This window comes from Theropithecus gelada, chromosome 19 (genome assembly GCF_003255815.1).
Source record: "Theropithecus gelada isolate Dixy chromosome 19, Tgel_1.0, whole genome shotgun sequence".
Taxonomy (NCBI): Eukaryota; Metazoa; Chordata; class Mammalia; order Primates; family Cercopithecidae; genus Theropithecus; species Theropithecus gelada.
In genome coordinates, this window is record NC_037687.1 from 3,114,302 (window position 1) to 3,136,379 (window position 22,078).

Genomic DNA, 22,078 nt, shown 5'->3' on the forward strand with positions numbered 1-22,078 from the left:
CGACATAGGCACAACCCACTTCAGAAAACGACTTGAAGGAATCGATGAAAGTTAAACACACGCCTGTCTTATGACCAGCGCTTCCCTCCTGGGTATGCTTTTTGCATTAAAATATATGGACAAGGCTGGGCGTGGTGGCTCATGCCTATAATCCCAGCAATTTGGGAGGTCGAGGTGGGTGGATCACTTGAGGTCAGGAGTTCGAGACCAGCCTGGACAACATGGTGAAACCCCGTCTCTATTAAAAATACAAAAATTAGCCTGGCATGGTGGCGCACGCCTGTAATCCCAGCTACTCGGGAGGCTGAGACAGGAGAATTGCTTGAACCCAGGACGGGGAGGTTGCAGTGAGCTGAGATTGTGCCACTGCACTCCAGTCTAGGTGATAGATTGAGACTCAGTCTCTCTCTCTCTCCCTCTCTCTGTCTCTCTGTATATACATGGACAAAACTGGCTGCAGTGGCTTATGCCTATAATCCCAGCACTTTGGGAAGCCAAGGCAGGAGGATCACTTGAGCCCAAGAGTTTAGGACCAGCCTGAGCAACATAGCAAGACCCCATCTCTAATAATAATGATAATAATAATAATAATATTATAATAATAACAACAACAGCTGGGTGTCGTGGCATGCAACTGTGGTCCCAGTTACTTGGGAGGCTGAGGTCAGAGGATCACGTGAGCCCAAGAAGTGGAAGCTGCAGTGACCTGTGATCACACCACTGCACTCCAGCCTGGGCGATTGAGAATCAGTCTCTCTCTCTCTCTCTCTGTCTCTCTCTCTCTCTCTATATATATATATGTGTGTGTGTGTGTGTGTGTGTGTGTGTGTGTGTGTGTGTGTATGGACAAGGCTGGGTGCGGTGGCTCATGCCTGTAATCCCAGCACTTTGGGAAGCCAAGGCAAGAGGATCACTTGAGCCCAAGAGTTCAGGACCAGCCTGAGCAACATAGCAAGACCCCATCTCTAATAATAATAATAACAGCTGGGTGTCGTGGCATGCAACTGTGGTCCCAGCTACTTGGGAGGCTGAGGCTAGAGAATCACATGAGCCCAAGGAGTGGAAGCTGCAGTGAGCTGTGATCACACCACTGCACCCCAGACTGGGCAACAGAGCAAGACCCTGTCTCAAAGAAAAAAAAAATGGACAAGACTGTTGCAGAGCAACTTTATTCATAATTGCCCCAAATAGCAAATAACCCAAATGCCCACCCACGGGAGAATGGATAAGCAATTTGTAGTATATTTATGGGACACAACACTACCCAGAAACGAAAAGGAACTCACCCCTAATACGCACAGCCACATGCTGTTGACAGTGTATTGAATGAAAGAAGCTGGACACAGGGCGGACCTGTGCTATGATTTCGTTTATATAAGTCCAAAAATAGGAAGCAGTCAATCACATTGATATGTGATGTGCACATGGTGGGGACACCATCATGAAGGCATACACAAGAGCTGCAGCATGAAGGCATACACAAGAGCTGCAGGATGGAGGGGGCTGTGCTGCGGTGGGGGCACTAGGACTTCTGGTGGCTTCACGGTGGCTGCCACTTTCTACTTTTGTTGTTGTTGAGATAGAGTCTGACTCTATCACCCAGGCTGCAGTGCAGTGGCACAATCGCAGCTCACTGCAAACTCCACACCCTGGGCTCAAGCGATCCTCCTGCCTTGGCCTCCCGAGTAGCTGGGACTACAGGCACCCACCACCACGCCCGGCTAATTTTTTGTATTTTTAGTAGAGACGGAGTTTCACCGTGTTAGCCAGGATGGTCTCGATCTCCTGACCTCGTGATCCACCCGCCTCGGCCTCCCAAAGTGCTGGGATTACAGACGTGAGTCATCGCGCCCGGCCTAATTTTTGTATTTTTTATAGAGATGGGGTTTCGCCACGTTGCCCAGGCTAGTCTTGAAATTGTGAGCTCTAGCTGTCCTACCGCCTCAGCCTCCCAAAGTGCTGGGATTACAGGAGTGAGCCACTGCACCCAGCCTTACTTTCCATGTCTTGACCCAAGAGATAGTTGTATGGCTTTATAATCATTTGTTACATTGCGCGTTTACATGTTCCGCACTTTTCAGAGGGGTGTGTTGGTAATATATCCCAATTACAGTGTTTTACTGCGGTGAAATATTCATAATATGAAATGTACCTTCTTAACCCTTAAAAATTTTTTTAAAAATTGAGATAGCATCTCACTGTCTTGCTCAGACTGGAGTGCAGTGGTGTGATCTCGGCTCATTGCAACCTCTGCCTCCCGAGTTCAAACAATTCTCATGCCGCAGCCTCCCGAGTAGCTGGGATTATAGGTGCCCACCACCACACCTGGCGAATTTTATTTTATTTTTTGTATTTTTAGTAGAGATGGGGTTTCGCCTTGTTAACCAGGCTGGTCTTGAACTCCTGACCTCAGGTGATCCACCCGCCTCTACTTCCCAAAGTGCTGGGATTACAGACGTGAGCCACCGCACCCAACCCATCTTAACCATTTTTAAGCATACAGTTCAGTGGCATTAAGTACACTCACATTGTTCTGCAATCATCACCACTATCTAATCTTCAAAACATTTTATTTTATTTTATGTTATGTTATGTTATGTTATTTTAGAGACAGGGTCTTATTCTATTGCCTAGGCTGGATTGCAGTGTTGCGATCATAGCTCACTGCAGCCTCCAACTCCTGGGCTCAAGTGATCCTCCCGCCTTGGCCTCCTAAAGTGCTGGGATGACAGGCAAGAGTCACCTTGCCTGGCCTCCAGAATGTTCTCATCTTCCCAAACTGAAACTCTATCCCCGTAAAATACTCACTCCCCGTCCCCCTCCCCAGCCCCTGGCACCCCCCATCCTCCTTTCCGTCTCTGTGAATCTGACGGCTCTGTGGTCCTGCTGTAAAACCTCTGTCTGTCCTTTTGTGTCTGGCTTATTTCACTGAGCATGGCGTTCTCAAGATTCACCCACGTTGTGTCAGGTATCAGAATTTCCTTCCTTTTTGTGGCTGGATAATATTCCATTGTGTGGGTCGACCATATTGTACTGATCCATTCATCTGTGAATGGGCGCCTTGGCTGCTTCCGCCTTTCGGCGACAGTGACTCTTACTGCTATCAACATTGTTATACAAATGTCTCTGTTCGAGTCCCTGCTTTCAGTTCTTCGGAATATACACCCAGAAGTGGAATTGCTGGGTTCCTTGTAATTTTGTGGTTCGTTGTTGGAGGACTTGTCAAACTGTTTTCTGCAGGAGCCGTACCATTTTACATTCCTACCACAAATATTTTTTCCTTCCTTCCTTCCTTCCTTCCTTCCTTCCTTCCTTCCTTCCTTCCTTCCTTCCTTCCTTCCTTCCTTCCTTCCTTCCTCCCTCCCTCCCTCCCTCCCTCCCTCCCTCCCTCCCTCCCTCAGTGCTGGAAACCGTTGTCACCTCTGCCTGGTACCCCCAGGGTTCCATGGGGTGGGATTCACTCGGATTCCCTACCCCCTCCCCACCACACCAGCAGGTGGCCACTTTAATTAGCTCCTGGCCTGGAGCAGAAGTGGGCACCGGGGAACTCCGCACAGAGTGCCCCTGGGAGGGGAGCAAGCAGGGAGACCAGGGACCATAGGGGCGGGGTTTGAGGCGGAACAGAGGGTTTGACAACATCGGGGCAGCCAACGATGATCTCATTTCACAGGTCCCCAAACAGGTCCACTCAGTCCCCTGTGTTCATCCCAGGACCCCTGACCTCCTGTGTGCAATCCCTACCCCACCTCGGGGAAATGTCTTTCAAAATACTTTTGATCTAATTAGGCTTTCAGGCCAAGGGCGGGTTCTCTTGACTTGCTTGTCTCCTGTCTCTGTCTCTATCAACGTCTGGGGTCTCCCACCCCTAATGTCGCCCAATCACAGCCTCACTCTGGGCCATTCCAGGGCTGGCCCCACCCCTCACCTCCCACCCCTAATGTCGCCCAATCACAGCCTCACTCTGGGTCACTCTATGGGCTGGCCCCGCCCCTTGCCTCCCATCCCTAATGTCGTCCAATCACAGCCTCACTCTTGGTCACTCCCGGGCTGGTCCTGCCCCTTGCCTCCAACCCTACCCCCATCCCTAATGTCATCCAATCACAGCCTTACTCTGGGCCACTCCATGGGCTGGCCCCACCCCTCACCTCTCCTGATTGGTCCTGATTTTTGCCACCATGCCACACCCTCTCAAGTTCCACCCCCATCCATTGGCTGGTTCATCTTTTGGTCCTCTCAGACCATCCCTTCTCCCTCTGATGGGGGAAAGTGAGGCCCAGAGAGGGGGAGCGCCTGATCCAAGGCTACAGTGCTGGTTAGTGGCAGAGCCCACTGCTCCCTATCCCAGGGCCAGGCCTTCTTCCATCTTTCTGGGACCACTAGTGCCCTCCCCATCCTCCCCACTGGGCAGCCCCTCTGCCCACTCCCTTCACCCCACCTTGTCCAGGACTCTCAGCATCTCTTTTCTGAGCTCAGCCACTGACTTTGTTAATAGCTGGGACTCCTCTGTCCCTCTTCCTGGGCTCACCCTTTGGGGGTGGTATGTATGCGCAGGGGTAGAAGGGGTGGAAAACACTGAGCCACTTCGACTGTCCCCTCCCAAAACACGGTGACTCCAGCATCCTCTTCTCTTTTTATTTTTTGAAATTATAGTAAGATATACACAACTTAAAATGCACCATCTTAACCTCTTAACCATTTTTAAATGCATAGCTCAGGCCGGGTGCAGTGGCTCACGCCTGTAATCCCAGCACTTTGGGAGGCCAAGGCGGGCAGATCACGAGGTCAGGAGATCGAGACCATCCTGGCTAACACGGTGAAACCCCGTCTCTACTAAAAATACAAAAAAAATTAGCTGGGTGTGGTGGTGGGCGCCTGTAGTCCCAGCTACTTGGGAGGCTGAGGCAGGAGAATGGCGCGAACCCGGGAGGCGGAGCTTGCAGTGAGCCGAGATCCCGCCACTGCACTCCAGCCTGGGCGACAGAACCAGACCCGATCTCAAAATAGATAAATAAAAATAAAAATTGCACAGCTCAGTGGTATTAAGCACATTCACACTGTTGTGCAACCATCACCACCATCATTCCCAGAACTGTCTCATCTTCCCAGACTGAAACTCTGTCCCCCATGAAACACTCAGTCCTCATCCCCCTCCCCAGCCCCCAGCACCTCCCCATTTTACTTTCGGTCTCTGTGAATCTGATGACTCTAGGGACCTCCTAGGAGTGGAATCACACAGGATTTGTCCTTCTGTGTCTGGCTTATTCACTGAGAGTGACGTCCTCAAGGTGCATCCATGTTGCAGCCTGTGTCAGTATTTCCTTCCTTTTCTTGGCTGAATAATATTCCGTTGCGTGGATGCACCAGGTTGTGCAGATCTATGCATCTGTGGATGGAAGCTTGGATTGCTTCCACCTAGTGGCCAACTGTGGGTGGTGCTGCTGTGACCATGGGTATGCCCGAGCTCTCTTAACACCCCCGTTTCTCTCCTTTCCAGGCTGTGCCTTCCTCACCTACTGTGCCAGGGATTCCGCCATCAAAGCTCAGACTGCCCTGCACGAGCAGAAGACGTTGCCCGGAGTGAGTCCTGTGTGGTGTCTGGGGAGGAGGGGACAGGGGATGGCTCTCAGCCTAGGGTGGGAGCCAAGGCTGTTCCTGAGATTGTCTGAATTCTGTGTGTCTCTGGACTCAGAAAGAGGTATGAGGAGCAGAGGGATAGAAATCATCATCAGAGTGTGCATTTATTGAGTGCCTACTGTGTGCCGTGCTCTATATTTTATACCAGAGTGGTTGTGTGTGGTTGTGCAGGTTGTGTACTGCACAAGGGCACCTGGCCCAGTGTGTCAGTGTCTTTGGGTTGAGACCTGAAGGATAAGGAAGCATTAGCAGGCAGAGGGCACAGCACATGCCAAGGTCCTGGGGCAGGACCATGCCTGTCGTGTTGGAGGAACAGGGAGGAGGCCTGTGTGGCTGGAACAGAGTGAGGAGGTGGAGAAAGAAACGGGGAGAAGGACAGGGGAGGTGACAGGGCTGGTCGCTGAGGGTTGTGTGGACCACGGGGAGAAGCATAGACCATGCTGGTTTCTCAGTATAAAAAGGAAAAGGATTTTCCTCACTTGTCTTTATGGTGCAACTGGAGCCACAGTTCCTTAACACAAGGGCTTTTGTTTTTTTTTTTTTGAGATGGAGTCTTGCTCTGTCACCCAGGCTGGAGTGCAGTGTCGTGATCTCAGTTCACTGCAACCTCCGCCTCCCAGGTTCAAACGATTCTCCTGCCTCAGCTTCCCAAGTAGCTGGGATTACAGGCATGCACCACCATGCCTGGCTAACTTTTGTATTTTTAGTAGAAACGGGGTTTTGCCATATTGGCCAGGCTGGTCTCAAACTCTTGACCTCAAGGGATCTGCCACCTCAGCCTCCCAAAGTGCTGGAATTACAGGCGTGAGCCACTGTGCCCGGCCAACACAGGGACTTTTTGATCATTATTTCTGTCTGCAGAGGAGGCTGACCTGGGTGCTGTCTCTGATGAGTCTCTCCTTATTTTTATTTTTTGAGACAGGGTCTTGCTCTGTTGCCCAGGCTGGAGTACAATGGCTCACTGCAGCCTCCACCTCCTGGGATCAAGTGATCCTCCCACCTCGGCCTCCTGAGTCGCTGGGACAATAGGTGCATGCCATCACACCTGGCTAATTTTTTAATTTTTGTAGAGATGGGGTCTCATTATATTGCCCAGGCTGATCCTGAACTCCTGGCTCCAGCACTCCTCCTGCTTCGGTCTCCCAAAGTGCTGGGATTACAGGTGTGAGCCAGCACGCCCAGCCAGCACGCTTAGCACGAGTCTCTCCTGGTCAGCTTTGTCCTCTTTGGGTGGTCAGGAGTCCCCTGCCCCCAGTGAAGGATGAGTGGTTCACCCTGAGCCAGCTGATCCAGGTCCCCAGGCCATGCCTCTTGATGGAGACTGAAGGAATCACAGTGAGCCATGGTGCCCCACATTGCGAGCTCTGGGGCAGGGAGCTCACCCTTCCCTCCAGAATTCTCAGGGAACTTTCAGCATCCAGGGACATCAGGGCATTTATAGTCTTTGTGCTTGGCTGACTTTAGGAAATCTGACGTGCGCCCTCCAGGGACCTGAGGTCATGGCATGAGTTTGACTTGATTCTCAATGAGCATTGGAAGGTTCTGGGCCTGGGGGTGGCCTCTGCTTCGTCTTGAAGAATAGAAAGCCCCTCTTTTGGGCGTGACGTGATGCAAGTTAGAGCGTGGGGTCTGGTGGCCACATACGTGGGCTCGTTGCTCAGCTCCATCCTTGCTGTGTGACAGTGAGCCAGTGACTTAACCTCTCTGATCTTCAGCACTGGAAGAGAATAACAGGACAGGGTGGGGCAGCAATCTATAGAGAAGGTGCTCAATGGAGGGCTTCATTGGGGATATGACATTTGAGAAGAAACCTGAAAGATGGCATGGAAGGCACTCCAGGTAGAAGGAACAGCATGTGTAAAAGGGATCTAGAGTCTGCGGTAAATTCCCTGAATTCACTCTTCATCTTGGACCTTCTGTGAGTGCTTCCCCAAACCAACCAGAAGCTAAAAAAAAAATACATAAAAAAAGAAAGAAAAAAACCCCACAACCAAACAAATAATCAAACCAGCCAGAAGCTGGAGGGCAGGTCAGTTCACACAGATGAGTGCCCAGGGGCACAGCAGAGTTCTAGGGACCATAGTAGTTATTTATTGCTGCATAACAAATTATCCCCAAAATAAAGACTTCAAACAATAAACACTTGTTATCTCATAACTACCAGGGGTCACGAATTTGGGAGTGAGTTTGCTGCATGATCCTGGCTCAGGGAGGTTACAGCCAAGATATCAGCAGGAGCTTGTGGTTGAGGAATCTGCTTCCAAGCTGGCTCCCTCTAGTGACTGTTGGCGGGAGGCCTCAGTTTATCACCACGTGGGCTTCTCCACAGCGCTGCTTGAGCTTCCTCACAACATGGCATCTTCCCCCAGAGCACATAATCAGAGCGATCAAGGAGGAAGCCACAGTCCCCTTTAAGCCCTAGCCTCAGAATTACACACCATCATTTCCACCACATTCTAGCACCAGGAGCCCAGGGGTGCACAGCAGGGTGGGAAAAGGTGGAGGGAGGAATTCAAGGGACAAAGCAACTCAATACTGGACTTGTCCAAGGTTAGGTAGCCTGCAAGCTGCAGAGTGGGGATTTGGACCTTTGTGGTCTGACTCCAGACCCTGTACTGTTGCCTAATTCCTCTAAGTTTAATGAACCACGTTTTTGCATGGCATCAGGTCCTGGGTGGAAGCTTGGTCCTTCTGTCCAGAGAAATCTGTACATACATGGAGATTTACCAACACTTCTAAGGAGTCCCCCCAGCTAAGCACTTCTCCATCATTCCTTTGTCCTCATTTCCCTGATGAAGGTAACTGAGACCCAAACCCAGTCTCTATTCCACTGTCTGAGGCCTTAGGGACCTTGGAACCAGTTCTCTTCCTGTTGGGTGCCAAAGTTGGGCTCTGTACTCTGTTGGCAGCCAGGAGGAAAGATGGAAGAGGGTGGAAGGACCAAGAGCCATGAAGTCTTGTGCCCTTCTTGCCAGGTTGGTGTCCGGGATCTGAGTCCACTTTGAGATGAGGAGATGCCGCAATCACCAGCAGCTCCTTCTCTGCATCCATCTTGAGGGGCCTCTGTCCTTTCTCCCTGCCTACTCTCCCTGGCTCAGCCCATAAATTCATAGCTTCCATCCGTTCATGCACCCTTCCATCCACCCATCACCCATCTACCCATGTGTCTACTTACCTGCCTACCTATCACCCATCTACCTGTCACCCATTCATTCACTCATCTACTCATCCACCTACCCACCCACACATCCATCATCCACCCATCCTCTCATCAAGCCACACTTCCATCCATCTACCCATCCATCCATCCATTCACCCACCCATCTATCCATCCACCCATCCACCCATCTACCCTTTCATCCATCCATTCACTCACTCATCCATTCTTCCCTCCATTCATCCACCCATCCATCCACCCATCCACCCATCAATTCATCCATCCATCCATCCATCCACCCACCCATCAATTCATCCATCCATCCATTCATCTATCACTCACTCATCCACCCATCCATCCATTCATTCACCCATATACTCATTGCCTACCCACCCACCCACACATCTGTTATGCATCCATCCGTTCTCCCATTCAGCCATACACCCATCCATTCACCCACACATCCATCCATCTACCATTCATCCATCAAGTCACTCACTTATCTATCCACCCACCCATATATCCATCCATCTGTTCACCCATTTGCCCTTTTATCCATCCATCCATCCACTCACCCATCCATCCATTCATCCATCTATCCATTACCCATCCACCCACTTGTCTATCCATTCATCTGTCCACCCATCTACCCTTCCATCCATCCATTAATTCATCACTCACTCTTCCACCCATCCGTCTATTAATTCATGTATACATCCATCTACCTATCTATCCTCCCATTCACCCACACATCCATTCACCCATCTACACTTCTTTCCATCCATCCAACAAATTTTTATCAAGTACCTACTATTTACCCCACACTATGCTAAACTCCCATCACCAGTTCTGCGACTGGTTACCTCCTGAGTGACTCCTGTGGCCATCCCCCAGTCCCTATCCCCCTAGACCCAATGGGGCTCAAACTGGCTATGGGACACCCCCGGTTTGTTTTTTTTTTTTTTTTTGAGACGGAGTCTCACTCAGCCCAGCCTGGAGTGCAGTGGACAGATCTCAACTCACTGCAAGCTCCGCCTCCCGGGTTCACGCCATTCTTCTGCCTCAGCCTCCCAAGTAGCTGGGACTACAGGTGCCCGCCACCTCGCCCGGCTAGTTTTTTGTATTTTTTAGTAGAGACGGGGTTTCACTGGGTTAGCCAGGATGGTCTCGATCTCCTGACCTCATGATCCACCCATCTCGGCCTCCCAAAGTGCTGGGATTACAGGCTTGAGCCACCGCACCCGGCCGACCCCCCAATTTTTTTTTGAGACAGAGTCTCACTCTGTTGCCCAGGCTGGAGTGCAGTGGCTTGATCTCAGCTCACTGCAACTTCTGCCTTGTGGGTTCAAGTGATTCTCCTTCCTCAGTCTCCTGAGTAGCTGGGATTACAAGCATGAGCCACCACGCCTGGCTAATTTTTGTATTTTTGGTAGAGTCGGGGTTTCACCACGTTGACTAGGCTGGTTTTGAACTCCTGACCTCAAGTGATCCACCTGCCTCGGCCTCCCAAAGTGCTAGGATTACAGGCGTGAGCCATTGAGCCCACCGCCCCCTGACTCTGCTTTTTTTGAACCAGTTTCTTTCCCTCAGTCCCTGGGCATCAGCTTCTTCTCCTCCCTCCTCCTCGCCCCCAGAGCTCATGGCCCCCACATCCTGCCCTCTTATTTGTTGCCTCCTCTCTGCTTCCACCTCTGTGTTCTCCTGAGTTCAAATCTTAACTTCCCCTCTCCCAAGCTGTGTAATCTTCAGCAAGTGTCTTTCACCTCAAACCTCAGTTTTCCTTATCTCCAATATGGGTAGCACTTTCTCCACCTAACCAGGCTGCAAAGATTTAAAGAAGTGAAGGCGGGCCGGGCACGGTGGCTCACGCCTGTAATCCCAGCACTTTGGGAGGCTGAGACGGGCGGATCACGAGGTCAGGAGATCGAGACCATCCTGGCTAACACGGTGAAACCCCGTCTTTACTAAAAAATACAAAAAAACTAGCCAGGCGAGGTGGCGGGCGCCTGTAGTCCCAGCTATTTGGGAGGCTGAGGCAGGAGAATGGCATAAACCTGGGAGGCGGAGCTTGCAGTGAGCCGAGATCCGGCCACTGCACTCCAGCCTGGGCGACAGAGTGAGACTCCTTCTCAAAAAAAAAAAAAAAAAAAAGAAGTGAAGGTGGGCCAGGCGCGGTGGCCCATGCCTGTAATCCCAGCACTTTGGGAGGTGGAGACAAGTGGATCATCTGAGGTCAGGAGTTCGAGACCAGCTTGGCCAACATGGTGAAACCCCATCCCTGCTGAAAGTACAAAAATTAGCTGGGCGTGGTGGCAGGGGCCTGTAATCCCAGCTACTCGGTAGGCTGAGGCAGGAGAATCACTTGAATCTAGGAGGCAGAGGTTGCAGTGTAGGAGGCAGAGGTTGCAGTGAGCCAAGATCGTGCCTCTGCACTCCAGCCTGGGTGATAGAACAAGACCCTGTCTCAAAAAAAAAAAAAAAAAAAAAAAGAAAGGTGCAAAGTGGATACTATTTTTGGAGATGTTAAGCCCTTATATTCTGGTCCTTGGCCATCCTTAGTTTCTAAAAATTTCTCACTCTCCAGACACTGACGACCCAGCCAGGGCGCCAACCCCTAAAGTATTTGTAGGTAACTGCCTCTCCCGCCTGGAGAATTTCTATCCTACTTTCAAGATAACACCCAGTTGTCTCCTCCTTCTGCTCATCCCTGACCTCTCAGGGCTGGGGGTGTCTGTGTGTGGCTCTGACTCCCCCCAGATTGGGAGCCCCTCAAGGACAGTCCCTGGCTGAGTCCTCCACACCCCTTCGTTCATTCAGCATTTACTGAGCATCTGACTTATGGCAGAATGAGGATAGCATACAAACAGAAAATAAGCAAGCCAGTGAGAACAACATTGAGATAAGAAATGGGATGACTTTAGAGCAATGACTCAGGATGGAGGTTTCATTTATTGCTATTATTATTATTATTAATTTTTTTTGAGACGGAGCCTAACTCTGTCACCCAGGCTGGAGTGCAGTGGCGTGATCTCGGCTCACTGTAACCTCCACCTCCTGGGTTCAAGCGATTCTCCTGCCTCAGCCTCCTGAGTAGCTGGGATTACAGGCACATGCCACCACACCACACCAGTTTTTGTATTTTTAGTAGAGACGGAGTTTCACCATGTTGACCAGGCTAGTCTCAAACTCCTGACCTCAAGTGATCCACCCGCCTCGTCCTAAAGTGCAGGGATTACAGGTGTGAGCCACTGCGCCCGGCCTTATTATTTTTTTTTCTGAGACAAAGTTTTGCTGTGTCGCCCAGGCTGGAGTGCAGTGGCACAATCATAGCTCATGGTACGATCATAGCTCATGGCATGCTCCACTAATTTTTAAACTTTTTGTAGAGATGGGGGCCTCACTCTGTAGCCCAGGCTGGTCTCAAATTCCTGGGATCAAGTGAGCCTCCTACCTCTGCCTCCCAAAGTGCTGGGATTACAAGCGTGAGCCACCGGATTGTGCCTGGCTGGGAGTTCCATTTAGACAGGGTGGTCAGGGAAGGCCTCTCTGAGGAGATGGTCTGGAGAGGAGGGAGTCGTGCACTCTCTGCAGGAAGGGTGTTGCTGGCAGAGGGAACAGCCAGTGCAAAGGCCCTGAGGCTGGACCATGCCCGAAGCATGTGAGGACCACTGAGGTCAGAGGAGTGAGGAAGAGTGAGTGAGGGGGAGAGTGGGTGGAGGAGAGGGGGAAGAGGAAGCAGAGACAGGACCACCACAGTGAACAGCTTGAATTTTGTTCCAAGAGTGATGGGGACCAGGGGAGAGTAGCAAGCAGAGGAATGATCTGGTTTGATTATTTCCATTATTTATTATTGTTATTATTATTCTTATTGAGACCGAGTTTCGCTCTTGTTGCCCAGGCTGGAGTGCAGTGGCGCAATCTCGGCTCACTGCAACCTCTGCCTCCCGGGTTCAAGCGATTCTCCTGCCTCAGCCTTCCTGAGTAGCTGGGATTACAGGCATGCATCACCACGCCTGGCTAATTTTGTATTTTTAGTAGAGATGGGGTTTCCCCATGTTGGTCAGGCTGGTCTCCAACTCCTGACCTCAGGTGATCCGCCCGCCTTGGCCTCCCAACGTGCTGGGATTACGGGCATGAGCCACCATGCCCAGCCCTGTGATTTTTAAATTTTAAATTTTTGATTAATTTTTTTTTTTTTGTAGAGACAGGAGTCTCCCTATGTTGCCCAGGCTGGTCTCGAACCCCTGATCTCAAGCGATTCTCCTGCCTTGGCCTCCCAAAGTGCTGGGATTACAGGTGTGAGCCACTGCACCCGGCTTGTGTCTGTGTCCCTTTGCCTTTCTCTTAGAAGGACACTTCTCATTGGATTTAGGGCTCAGCCTACATCCAGGATAATTTTATCTCAAGATCCTTAATTTAATTACATCTACAAAAGATCTCTTTTCTAAATAAGGGCACATCCACAGGTCCCCAGAGCTAGGATTTGGGTTTTATATATATATATATATATAATATATAATGCATATTATATTATATATATTATATATAATGTATTATATATTATATGTATAATATAATATATATTTATTTTTTATTTTTTTAGAGACAGAGTATTGCTCTGTCGCCCAGGCTGGAGTGCAGTGTTGCAATCATAGCTTTTTGCAGCCTCGACTTCCTAGACTGAAGCAATCTTCCTGCCTCAGCCTCCTGAGTAGCTAGGACTACAGGCACACGCTACCCTCCCTGGCTAATTTTTTATTTTTTGTAGAGATGGAGTCTCACTATGTTGCCCAGACTGGTCTTGAACTCCTGGGCTCAAGCGATCCTCCTGCCCTGGCCTCCCAAAGCGCTGGGATTGCAGACATGAGCCACTGTGATCAGTCTGGATTTATCTTTTGGGGAGCCACCATCGAACTCACTCCAGGGGTGACCACAGAACCAATGGCCAAATGTCAGGGTGACCCAGGGACAGCACCCTGAGGGAGAAGCAGGCAGTCTGTGTGGACGATTTAGTGAAGGGCGGACAGGATGGCTTCTTGAAGGAGGATGGAAGGATTTTGACAGATGGAGGTGGAGATGGGGGTGGGTGGGGACAAAACTTACCAAGATTTGGAGGCCAGAACATGCCCAGCGTGCTGTTGAGTGGGAACTCATGGGAGCCTCTGTCAACTAATGATGGAGGTTAGGTTAGGTAAGGAGGGATCTCAACCGGGGCGATCCTGCCCCTGCCCCAGGACACTGGCTGCTGTCTGTGGACATTTGTGATTGTCACAACTTGGGGAGCACGACTTGGGGAGGGGATGAACCTGCCATGGAGTGGGTGGAGGCCAGGGACCCTACTCAGCACCCTGCAGTGCCCAGGACGGCCCCACCCCAGAAAGCAATTCAGCCGCAATGTCCACAGTGCCCAGGGGGATAGATCCTGTGTTCATTACTTTGGGGAGAAAGTTGACTTCTCTCCCTGCTCACATCAGACACCAGAATAAGCTCCCAATGGGTAGAAACCAGGAGGACCCCAGCTCCTGGGACTCACCTCCTCTCTCCCTCCCCACTCAGGGTGCAGATTTTAATCTGTGCAGCCTCCGGGGACCTCAGCAGGGGAGAGGGTCATGGGACACAGAGTTTCTTGGGGGTCCGTGGAATCCCCTAACCTGGGGAGGGGTCTCAATCAGGAGTGATCCAGCCCCCAGGGGACACTGAGCAATGTCTAGGGACATTTGTGGTTGTCACGACTTGCGGGTGCTCCTGGCATGGAGTGGGTGGAGGCCAGGGACGCTACTCAGCACCCTGCAGTGCCCAGGATGGCCCCACCCCAGAGAACGATCCGGCCCCAGTGTCCACAGTGTCTGGGTGGGAGAGACCTTGCCTAGGAAGATAAGGAGCAGGTGATGTTCTGGAACAGTATTATCTAATAGAAACAGAATGTGAGCCACATATATAATTTAACATGTTCCAGAAGCAATATTTAAAAAGTAAAAAAGAAACAGGTGACATTAATTTTAATAATATATTTCTTTTGAACCCAATATATCCCATTTCTTATCATTTCAACATGCAGTCTCTCTCTATATATATTTCTTTTTTTTTTTTTTTTTTGAGACGGAGTCTCGCTCTGTCCCCCAGGCTGGAGTGCAGTGGCCGGATCTCAGCTCACTGCAAGCTCCACCTCCCGGGTTCACGCCATTCTCCTGCCTCAGCCTCCCGAGTAGCTGGGACTACAGGCGCCCGCCACCGCTCCCGGCTAATTTTTGTATTTTTTTAGTAGAGACGGGGTTTCACGTGTTAGCCAGGATGGTCTCGATCTCCTGACCTCGTGATCCGCCCGTCTCAGCCTCCCAAAGTGCTGGGATTACAGGCTTGAGCCATAGCGCCCGGCCATATATATATATTTCTTTATTTTTATTTATTTATTGAGACAGAGTCTCTCTCCATCACCCAGGCTGGAGTGCAGGGGCGTGATCTTGGCTCGTTGCAACCTCCACCTCCTGGGTTCAGGCAATTCTCTTGCCTCAGCCTCCCAAGTAGCTGGGATCATGGGTGCCCACCACCAAGCTCGGCTAATTTTTGTGTTTTTAGTAGAGATGGGGTTTCGCCATCTTGACCAGGCTGGTCTCGAACTCCTGACCTCAAGTGATTCTTCCGGCCTCAAATGATCCTCCTGCGCCTCAGCCTCCCAAAGTGCTGGGATTACAGGTCCCAAAGTTCTGGGATTACAGGCATAAGTCATCAAAGACTGGCTAAATATATATGTATTTTATTTTATTTTATTTTATTTTATTTTTAGACATAGGGTCTTGCTCTGTTGCCCAGGCCGGAGTACGGTGGCAAGATCATGGCTCACTGCAGCCTCAAACTCCCGGGCTCAAGCAGTTCTCCTGCCTCAGCTTCCCAAGTAGCTGGGACCACAGGTATGTGCCACCACACCTGGCTAATTTTTAATTTTTTTGTTGAGATAAGGTCTTGCTACATTGTCCAGGCTGGTCTCGAATTCTGGGGCTCAAGCAATCCTCCTGCCTCATCCTCCGAAGTGTTGGGACCACAGGTATGAGCCACTATGCCTGGCCATGATTCTACCTTTTCGTCAATTTTATAAAATGAGCATACAGATCAAGGGTTGCTGATAGAAATTAAATGTCCAGGGTGCAGTGGCTCATGCCTATAATCCCAGCACTTTGGGAGGGTGAGGCAGGCGGATCATGAGGTCAGGAGTTCAAGACCAGCCTGGCCAACATGATGAAACCCCATGTCTACTGAAAATACAAAAATTAACTGAGTATGGTGGTGGTGTGCCTGTAATCCCAGCTATTCGGGAGGCTGAGGCAGGAGAATTGCTTGAACCTGGGAGGCAGAGGTTGCAGTGAGCAGAGATCGTGCCACTGCACTCCAGCCTGGGTGACAGAGAGAGACGCCATCTCGGGGGGAAAAAAAAAAAAAAGAAATTAAATGTCCAAATCTGTGAGAGAACAATATACACCAGATTTTCAACATTTAGTATGGAAAAATTGGATGTGACATAGCTCATTAATAATTTTCAAGACCAGGTGTGGTGGTTCTCACACCTGTAATCCCAGTGTTTTGGGAGGCTGAGGCAGGAGGATTGCTTGAGCCCAGGAGTTCCAGACCCACTTGGTTAACATAGAGAGACCCCATCTCTACAAAAAATTTAAAAAACTACCTGGGCATGGTGGCGTGTACCTGTAGTCCCAACTACTTGGGAGGCTGAGACAGGAGGATCACTTGAGCCCACGAGATTGAGGCTATAGTGAGCTAGGATTGCACCACTGTACTCTAGCCTGGGCAATGCAGTGAGACCCTGTTTCAAACAAAAACAAAGAAAAACAAAAGCAGGAGGGGCCCAGAATGGACTGAAGTTTGCCAAAGCCTGTTCTAGACCAGCGCTATCCATGGAATGTTTGCAATGGTGGATACGTTCTCTGCCTGTGCTGTGCGGTGTACTGATTACTAGCTCCGTGTGGCTGCTGAGCCTTTGACCTGGGACAAGTGTGACTCAGAAACTGATTTATTTATTTATTTATTTATTATATTTTTGAGACAGAGTCTCGCTCTGTACCCCAGGCTGGAGTGCACTGGTGCGATCTTGGCTCACTGCAACCTCTGCCTCCTGGGTTCAAGAAATCCTCTGCCTCAGCCTCCTGAGTAGCTGGGATTACAGATGCGCACCCACGCCCGGCTAATTTTTGTATTTTTAGTAGAGATGGCATTTCACCATGTTGGTCAGGCTGGTCTCAAACTCCTGACCTCAGGTGATCTGCCCATCTTGGCCTCCCAAGGTGCTGGGATTACAGGCATGAGCCACCATGCCTGGCCAAGAAACTGATTTTTAATGTTACTTAGTTTTAGTAAATTGAAATTTAAACCTAAACTACCACATGTGGCTAACGGTTACAGTATTGGACAGTGCAATCCAGCATGTTCTAGACCAGGTGTCAGCTGTTGGGCTACACAGCACAGATCCAGAGTGTTCTAGACTGGAGCCCAGCTACCATATGGGATGTAGACTGTTCTAGACCAGAGATGTCAACTACTGTATCATGGACAGCAATAGGTCTAGAATATTCTAGACCCAGGGTCTGTGTCATATCGGACAGCACAGATCTGGAGTCTAGAATCTAAAGCAAGAGAAAGGCAAGATTTAAATTTACACTTAAGGGCCAGGCACAGTGGCTCGCACCTGTAACCCCAGCACTTTAGGAGGCCAAGGTGGGGCGGATCACCTGAGGTCAGGAGTTCAAAACCAGCCTGGCCAACATGATGAAACCCATCTCTACTAAAAATCCAAAAATTAGCCAGGCACGGTGGCACATGCCTGTAATCCCAGCTACTTGGGAGGCTGAGACAGGAGAATCACTCTAACCCAGGAGGTGGAGGTTGCAGTGAGCTGAGATCACGCCATTGCACTCCAGCCTGGGTGACAGAGCGAGACTCTGTCTCAAAAATTTTTTTTTTAATTAAAAAAATAAATAAATCTGTGGCTCACGCCTGTGATCCCAGCACTTTGGGAGGCCAAGGTGGGCAGATAACTTAAGGTCAGGAGTTCAAGACTGGTCTGGCCAACATGGTGAAACCCCGTCTCTTGGGCCGGGCGCGGTGGCTCAAGCTTGTAATCCCAGCACTTTGGGAGGCCGAGACGGGTGGATCACGAGTTCAGGAGATCGAGACCATCCTGGCTGACACGGTGAAACCCCGTCTCTACTAAAATACAAAAAAAAAAAATTAGCCGGGCGAGGTGGCAGGCGCCTGTACTCCCAGCTACTCGGGAGGCTGAAGCAGGAGAATGGCGTGAACCCGGGAGGCGGGGCTTGCAGTGAGCTGAGATCCGGCCACTGCACTCCAGCCTGGGCAACAGAGCCAGACTCCGTCTCAAAAAAAAAAAAAGAAAAGAAACCCCGTCTCTACTAAACACACAAAAAATTAGCTGGGCGTGGTGGCAGGCGCCTATAATCCCAGCTACTTGGGAGGCTGAGGCACGAGACTGGCTTGGATCCGGGAGGCGGAGGTTGTGGTGAGCTGAGATTGCACCATTGTACTCCAGCCTGGGCGACAGAGCCAGACTCTGTCTCAAAAAAAATTTTTTTAAATAAATAAATTGGCCAGGTGCAGCGGCTCACGCCTGTAATCCCAGTACTTTGAGAGGCCGAGATGGGAGGATCACGAGGTCAGGAGATGGAGACCATCCTGGCTAACACGGTGAAACGCCATCTCTACTAAAAATACAAAAAAATTAGCCGGGCGAGGTGGCGGGCGCCTGTAGTCCCAGCTACTCGGGAGGCTGAGGTAGGAGAATGGCGTGAACCCGGGAGGCGGAGCTTGCAGTGAGCTGAGATCCGGCCACTGCACTCCAGCCTGGGCGACAGAGCGAGACTGTGTCTGAAAAAATAAATAAATAAAATAAAATGAAATAAATAAATGTACAGTTAAGCCACTACATTGATACATCCAATGATAAATCCAGTTATTTGTCTATATCCATAATATATCACATGCTCTATGTTACTTCACATAAGGCCCTGCGATAACACAAAAATGAGAGATACAGCAAGCCTGTTCACGAGGGGGAAAATGGGCACAGACACGCAGGGTCACAGTACATCCACATTGTGGGGTTTGAGGTCTCTCTTCAATGGCAGCTCAGGGGTGGCAGGTGGGATCTTAAGCAATGTCCTTCTCTGTCTGGGCCTCAGTTTCCCCAGCTTTCAATAAGAGGCATGGGGTAGACATTGTCGTAATTCCCCAGCACAGCTGGATGACCTCACCTCGCTGCCATGTCAGCCTGGGAGGCTGCGGCTGCTGCTAGCCCCATTGGAAAGAGGGGAGACCAGACTTTGGGAGGCTGAGGCAGGCGGATCATGAGGTCAGGAGATCGAGACCATCCTGGCTATCACGGTGAAACCCCGTCTCTACGAAAAATATAAAAAATTAGGCGGCGTGGTGGCGGGCGCCTGTAGTCCCAGCTACTCGGGAGGCTGAGGTAGGAGAATGGCGAGAACCCAGGAGGCGGAGCTTGCAGTGAGCCAAGATCGTGCCACTGCACTCCAGCCTGGGCGACGGAGCGAGACTCCATCTCAAAAAAAAAAAAAAAAAGGAAGAGAGAGGGGAGACCAGGCTGGGCGTGGTGGTTCATGCCTGTAATCCCAGCACTTTGGGAGGCAGACGTGGGATTACCTAAGGTCAGGAGTTCGAGACCAGGCTGACCAACATGGTGAAACCCCGTCTCTACTCAAAATACAATTAGCCAGGCATGGTGTCGTGTGCCTGTAATCCCAGCTACTTGGGAGGCTGAGGCACAAGAATCACTTGAACCCAGGAGACGGAGCTTGCAGTGAGCCGAGATTGCGCCACTGAACTCCAACTTGGGCGACAGAGCAAGACTCTATCTCAAAAAAAAAAAAAAAGTGAAACAAGAAGGCACACATAAAAGATGACAGACTATTATCCCATTTATGTTAGGTTAAATGGAAAACAGGCAAAGAAAAAAAGAAAGAAAAAAAAACCACCCCTAGTGCTTTAGGGACATATTTATAAATGGCAAAACCATGGAGAATTTTGTTTTTTTCAGACGGGGTGTCACTATGTCACCCAGGCTGGTCTCGAGCTCCTGGGTTCAAGTGATCCTCCTGCCTCAGCCTGCTGAGTAGCTGGAATTTCAAGGGCACACCACCGTGCCCAGTAAAACCATGAAGAAAAGCAAAGGCATGTTACCGACAACCAGACAGTGCCTCCTTCAGCAGAAAGGAAAGGGTTGGGCTTAGTAGCATGGCATGGGGTGGATTCCAGAGGACCAGCTGGGTAGTGGTAATGAGGCTGTTTGTTTTGTATTTGTGTTCCATGCACTTTTCTGTAAGTGTGTAGTACTTTTATTTATTGTTTATTTATTTATTTATTTTCTTTCTTTCTTTCTTTTTTTTTTTTTTTTGAGACGGAGTCTCACTCTGTCGCCCAGGCTGGAGTGCAGTGGTGCAATCTCAGCTCACAGCAAGCTCCGCCTCCCGGGTTCACGCCATTCTCCTGCCTCAGCCTCCCGAGTAGCTGGGACTACAGGCACCCACCACCACGCCCGGCTAATGTTTTTGTATTTTCAGTAGAGACGGGGTTTCACCATGTTAGCCAGGATGGTCTCAAGCTCCTGACCTCATGATTCGCCCGTCTCGGCCTGCCAAAGTGCTGGGATTACAGGTGTGAACCACTGTTCCCGGCCTTTTGAGATAGAGTCTCACTCTGTCGCCTAGGCTGGAGTGCAGTGGCACGGTCTCGGCTCACTGCAACCTCTGCCTCCCTGTTTCAAAATCTCGTGCCTTTGCCTCCCAAGTAGCTGGGATTATAGGTGTCTGCCACCACACCCAGCTAATTTTTTGTATTTTTAGTAGAGATAGGGTTTCACCATGTTAGCGAGGCTGGTCTCGAACTCCTGACCTCAAGTGATCTGCCTGCCTCGTCCTCCCAAAGTGCTGGGATTACAGGCACGAGATACTGGACCTGGCCTGTTTCACTTGATATAATGAGGATGAGATTCAAGTATGGAAGGCCAGGCATGGTGGCTCACATGTAATCCCAGCACTTTGGGAGGCTGAGACAAGAGGATCGCTTGAGCCCAGGAGTTCGAGACCAGCCTGGGCAACATAGCAAGACCCTGTCTCTACAAAAAATAAGAAAACTAGCCAGGCGTGGTGGCTTGCGCCTGGAGTCCTAGCTACTGAGAAGGCGGACGTGGGAGGAGCATTTGAGCTCAGGAGGTTGAGGCTGCAGTGAGCTATTGATGCAGAGAAGACAAGGGCTTATCCTGGGAGGGTTCTTGGCTTCACTCAGGAAAGAATTCAAGGGCAAGCCGGTGGTGTTAGCAGCTTTTATTGCAGTGGCAGTGTAAACAGAGGTGGAGGTCATACTCTCTGCAGACCAGGACCACCCCATGGGCAGTGAGCCCAGAGCAGCAGTTCAGAAGCAGTTCTGCAGGTGTATTTGTACCCACTTGGTTTTGTTTTTTGTTTATTTTTTGAGACAGAGTCTCGCTTTTATTTTGAGACAGTATCTTCAGACACTCCCACCCGCGCCATGACGGTTTACAAATGCCATGTCAATGTCAGGAAATTATCCTAGAAGTGGAGGACCCTTCAGCTCCAGGAACTGCCCACCCCTTTTCCAGAAAGCTCATGAATAATCCATCTAGTTTAGCATATGATCAAGGAGTAACCGTAAAAATAGCCAACAAGCAGCCCAGGTGGCTGCTTTATGCAGTAGCCATTCTTTATTACTTTCTTTTCTTTTCTTTTTCTTTTTCTTTTTCTTTTTTTTTTTTTTGAGATGGAGTCTCACTCTGTCACCCAGGCTGGAGTGCAGTGGCGCAATCTCAGCTCACTGCAACCTCTGCCTCCCGGGTTCAAGCGATTCTCCTGCCTCAGCCTCCCGAGTAGCTGGGGTTACAGGTGCGCACCACCACGCCCAGCTAATTTTTGTATTTTTAGTAGAGACGGGGTTTCACTATGTTGGTAAGGCTGGTCTTGAACTCCTGACCTGAGGTGATCAGCCCATCTTGGCCTCTGAAAGTGCTGGAATTACAGGCGTGAGCACACCATGCCCAACCCCCACTTTTAATTACATTTAAATTAAGGGGCAGACTATGCAGAAATTTCTAAGAAAAGAGTGGGAAGTGTCAGGTCATTGGGTCATTGCCATGGAAAGGGTGGTACCATCTAGGTGTTGCTGTGGCAACAGTAAACAGACGTGGCACCCTGGTGGGCATGTCTCAGGGAGAGCTGCTTCGACTCCATCCTG

General features: G+C 50.2%; 1 protein-coding gene across 1 annotated transcript in view; it reads left to right on the top strand.

Moving 5' to 3' along the window:
• CELF5 (CUGBP Elav-like family member 5) overlaps positions 1-22,078 on the top strand; it is a 78,558-nt gene that overhangs the window by 22,210 nt on the left and 34,270 nt on the right. Inside the window, 1 exon segment of the mRNA XM_025367067.1 lies at positions 5,495-5,577. Coding sequence (XP_025222852.1) covers positions 5,495-5,577 — 83 coding nt within the window.